The sequence below is a fragment of the Colias croceus genome, chromosome 16 (assembly GCF_905220415.1).
Source record: "Colias croceus chromosome 16, ilColCroc2.1".
Lineage (NCBI taxonomy): Eukaryota > Metazoa > Arthropoda > Insecta > Lepidoptera > Pieridae > Colias > Colias croceus.
Genome location: NC_059552.1, coordinates 1,481,763 through 1,486,544, shown reverse-complemented (window position 1 = coordinate 1,486,544; position 4,782 = coordinate 1,481,763). Strand labels below are relative to the sequence as shown.

General features: G+C 40.9%; 2 protein-coding genes across 2 annotated transcripts; both read right to left on the bottom strand.

Annotated features, from left to right (window-relative positions):
* Positions 1-684: 684 nt before the first annotated feature.
* LOC123698681 lies at positions 685-1,623 on the bottom strand. The gene has a single exon (XM_045645426.1). The coding sequence runs from the start codon at positions 1,621-1,623 to the stop codon at positions 685-687; it is 939 nt and encodes a 312-aa protein (XP_045501382.1).
* Positions 1,624-2,023: 400 nt separating this feature from the next.
* On the bottom strand, positions 2,024-3,232 carry LOC123698680. Its single transcript, XM_045645425.1, has one exon. The coding sequence runs from the start codon at positions 3,230-3,232 to the stop codon at positions 2,024-2,026; it is 1,209 nt and encodes a 402-aa protein (XP_045501381.1).
* Between the last annotated feature and the right edge of the window lie 1,550 nt (positions 3,233-4,782).

Here is a 4,782-nt window from a genome sequence, read left to right as displayed (position 1 = left end):
CCTTTCATTACCGCTAATATTAGTTTGTTTACACGCAGAATTATTTTAGCAACAGTGGGTGTACCTTAAGGTATAAGTCCGAGACGGGCCGCAGACCGCAAACTGCAACCGCAAACTGCAAGCGACAGCACTTGTTTCTATGAACATCTATGAAATTGATTCCAAGCGCGGCAACACTGCAGCCTGCAGACGCAACGCGCAGCGTGCGGCCGCGGCGCGCAGCGACCGCAGACTGCAGTATGCAAATGCCACCTGCGCGGAAGTGACAAACTATCTTTGTCTTTTTTGTTTATATCCTTTAGACACGGTTCTGTGCATTGTGCAGCCACGGCATGCAGCCGCAGTTGGAATAGCGACCGCAGGCAGCATTGCGGTAACCGCAGCCGGTAGCCACAGTGTCGCCTGCGGTTGCAGTCTGCGGCCCGTCTCGGACTTGTACCTTATTCTCTAAATATTGAAAATATACTTACTGTGTTTTGCTAGAAATATTTTACTTACTTGTTTCCAATTTATCAAATTTATCCACTATATTTTTTTAGTTTGCGGTTCATACAATGTTTTTGTACCCTTCATGGTTGTCTTGTATAATGGTAACGTGTGTAGTATTAGTTGTAAAATAAATGTAACCAAATAAATTTTGTTGTTTGTATTCACGATGTTTTTTTTTTTTTTTTTTTTTTTTATTCATAACAGAGCAGGCATTTGACCGCGATCCCGCCTGGTGGTAAGCGTGGATGCGGTCGATCGCAAATGATGCCTGTCCTGGAAGAGCCTATTCACTCTGGTTTTAAACAGTTCCAAATTATAGTTCTCAGGGAACACAGAAGGCGGGAGGGAGTTCCACTCCTTCGCAGTTTGAATTAAAAAAGATCTTTCAAAGCGTTTAGTGCGTAATCGAGGTATATCTACTACGAACGGGTGAAAGCCGGCCGCTCTTCGCGAGGTTCTATAGTGGAATGGAGATGGTGGAATAAGATTGTGCAGCTCGGATGCACATTCACCAAAGTGCAGCCGGTAAAAGATAGAAAGGCAGGCTATTCTTCTACGGTGTTCTAGAGATCCAAAACTTTTGGTTATTAGTTTAGGTTCGGCTATAAGTCTTTTCGCGCGTTTCTCAATTGAATCTAGAGCTTGAAGGTGGGTTTTTGCAGTGCCAGCCCATATGTGGCAGCAATATTCCACACAGGACCGCACTTGAGCATGGTACAGTCTGAGGAGCTGGTCAGGTGTGAAATATTGCTTTACTTTGGCCAGAATTCCAAGCTTTTTGGCAGCAAGTTGAGCTTTAGATTTAATGAAATGACCGTAATTAAGGTTCGATGAGACGGAGAGGCCAAGCAACTCAAGATGGTCAGATACTTCGATAGGCACGTCACGAAAAGATGGTGTTAGTTGGAGTGTGCTTTTTTTAGCTGTGAATAAACACGCTTGTGTCTTACAGGAATTAAATTTCACAAGATTGGCGTCACCCCAATTGGAGATTTCCTTTAAGGTGTTATTTAGGCGCACAATCATGGCTTCCCTTTCAGCTTCGATCGAGTGCCTAGAAGCAAGCGCATTGGAAAAGTAACACTCCACAACTGTGCTGTCATCTGCATATCCAAATACATTGGGCCGCAGCATATCATTTATGTGGAGCAAGAACAAGGTTGTGGAGAGAACAGACCCCTGTGGAACGCCGGCATTTATATCAAATGGGTCAGATGTGCATCCATCAATAACAACTCGGATAGAACGTTCACTAAGGAAGTCATCTATCCAAGCGCAAAGTTCGGGAGGCACTCCATAAGAGGGAAGTCTGTTCAATAGGCTAGCGTGCCAGACCCTGTCAAAGGCTTTTGAGATGTCAAGCGACACAGCAAGCGCCTCACCATAATTCTCAATGGCTTGACCCCAAAGATGTGTGGCGTGAACTAAAAGATCACCAGTCGATCTGTTCTTACGAAAACCGTACTGTCGGTCACTGAGAATGTCATGGGTCTCTAAGTACGCGAGGAGCCGATTGTTCAACAACCGCTATCCGCTACCGCGTAATCGAAATTGGTCGGTAGTTAGCTGGATCCGCACGACTTCCCTTTTTAGGAACGGGTTGCACATTTGCTAGCTTCCAAGACTTAGGAACTTTTCCCGACTTTAAAGACAGTCGAAATAGGCGAGTCAGGACCGGCGACAATTCAGGTGCGCACGTCCTTAAGACTATAGCTGGTATCCCATCTGGTCCACTTGCCTTGTTCACGTCGAGATTACGCATTATGTGTAGAACATCCTTTTGCCTAATGGATATATCAGGCATAACTGAACCGCAATTTGGTATGGATGGAGGTGTTTTGTTCATGGAATCAAGGCGAGAGTTTTCAGCAAAGAGTTTAGCAAAGGTCTCCGCTTTTTCTTTTGCAGAATGGGCAAGTGTTCCATCGGGTTTTTGGAGTGGAGGAATTGATGGTCGAGAGAAATTGGATTCAACCACTTTCGCAAGAGACCAGAATGCCTTGCTTCCAGCAGGATAAGAGGTTAATTTATGTCCAATATGGCGAATGTGGTCAAACCTTGCCTTCTTCAATGCTTTTTTGCTGAGTTTGGCAGCTTTGTTGAATATTTTCTTTTTTTCATGGAGGTCAGGAGCTTTGCGAATTCGAGCATCGGCCCAGGCTTGGTATGCACGTTGCTTATTTCTTTCAGCCGTTGCGCAATCAGCATTGAACCAGGGTCGAGCTTTGTCATCGATGTGCACGTCAGAGAAGGGTATAAAATACTCCATTCCTTGACGAATAATATCGATGACATTATCCGCACAGCTCGATGGATCGTTAGTAGAAAAACAAACCTGCCGCCAAGGATAAGCAGCGAAGAAATTTCTCATCTCGTCCCAATCAGCCAAACCGTATCTCCATACTCTCCTTTTGGCCCCGATTGTAGGGTCAGGAGGAGAGCATGTCGAAACGGATTTTATCAAACAGTGGTCAGATGTACCAAGTGGAGCGGAAACTTCTACCACATAGCGGTCCGGATCGGATGTAAGTAGTAGATCTAAGCAATTAGCTGTATGACCAGCGATATCGGGCACACGGGTTGCTTCGTTGACCAGCTGAGAGAGGTTATATGATGTCGCGAAGTTGAAGGCCTCTCGCCCAGCATGGTCAGTTTTCTGGAACGGGAAGAGCCACTCACGGTGACATGCATTAAAGTCCCCCAGAAGTACGATTTCAGCATCTGGAAAGCGCAGTTGGGCCATATCAGTTGTTTCGCTCAAGTAGTCGAACAGCCTAGTTTGCACGATATTGAAGAGAAGTGTTTTCCATACCAATTTTAAGTCGGTTATGTTAGTATGTTTGTTTAACCGAGCTATACTTATTCACAAATAGGTACCTATGCAGAATGCACTTATCTCTAAGTCACATAGATATGAAAATATATTTTTAACTATCCTTCACCCGATCGATGCCATTCTAGCTTACTTACTTACTTTTTTACCTGCCCTTTAATGCCAGCAGGATCGTTTAGTATTAGCAGGCTAAATGTCAAACTTATTTATAAAACTTCAATAAAAAGGATAAAAGGAGCGAGAAGCAGCGCTTTGACTCCGTCGTAATAAAACTAGACGAGGTACCAGTCTGAAATCTGACTAAATATTTAAAATTCTATAGTTTATTGTATAGCTAGGCTATTTTAGGTTAGGTACTCATTTTTTTTACATATTTTTTAATGCTTAATGCTAATATCAGAGCCATGAATGGAATTTCTATTTATTTCGTCAGTATTAAATTTACTAATTTAATTATTAATTATGTGCAAAGTGAAGGCCAAGAATAATTTGTTATTTTATAGATGTGTATGTATGTTCGTTTGCTCGAAATATCTATTATGCACACTGCACTCTTTTTTAGTAGTTGCAGTAGTTTTGCGTGATTTTAAATTTATTGTATATTTATATTATTTTGATTTATATACACAACTTATTAAACCCAAAATAAGCTCCTCCTTCATCCAGATAATATTTTTGTGTTGTGAAATCGAATTGTTATAAAATGTGTAATTGAAGTGGGTGTTTCTATATCTTTCTTCCAATCCGTTGAACTGACTTTGCCTTTCCCCACCATAAAAAGTTAATGCTTTGATACTGTATAAGATATTAAATTCTTGTTTCCTATACAATAATTTAAATGTCGTGCACGCAGTTTCCGTGTTTTATTCACATTCTAACATGACCTATTTTATCTTATACATATTATAATATATTTAGTTTTACTAGCTGTGCCCCGTGGTTTCACCCGCATTGCTCTGCCCTATGTTATTGATAAATAGGCTATCTAACGCTGAATATTTTTTTAATCGGACCTACCTAGATTATGAGATTAACGCGTTCAAACAAACAATCAAACAAATTATTCAGCTTTATACTATTAGAATGTATTGATGTAAGTTTCCAATGTCAATGATTTTCTACGCAGTTACTATATCTGCTTAGATTGTTCTGGAACCAAGACTGGTCCATGTTAAAAATTCTGTTTGTGTGAAAACAAGCCCGTGTAGACTATCGAAGCAAACGTGTTTTGCTTGAGTATCTACGTAATATTTTTGTTTGCCTATAAGGTGTTTTATTCAGGGCTTGCAGTGTTAAGAAAATCTATCAATGACTTTGGAAATGATATGTAGAAAAAAATTGCCGTGTGTTTTAGAAAAAACGTTGAATAATGAACAAAAAAATTTTTGTAGGAAACTATCATTATTTGTAGCTACTCATGATGATAAATAATACTTTTTGTCATCTTGAAACCGTAGTTA

Coding starts and splice junctions, on each gene's coding strand:
- LOC123698681 (XM_045645426.1), bottom strand. CDS start 1,623: ATGCTGCGGCCCAATGTATTTGGATATGCAGATGACAGCACAGTTGTG.
- LOC123698680 (XM_045645425.1), bottom strand. CDS start 3,232: ATGGCCCAACTGCGCTTTCCAGATGCTGAAATCGTACTTCTGGGGGAC.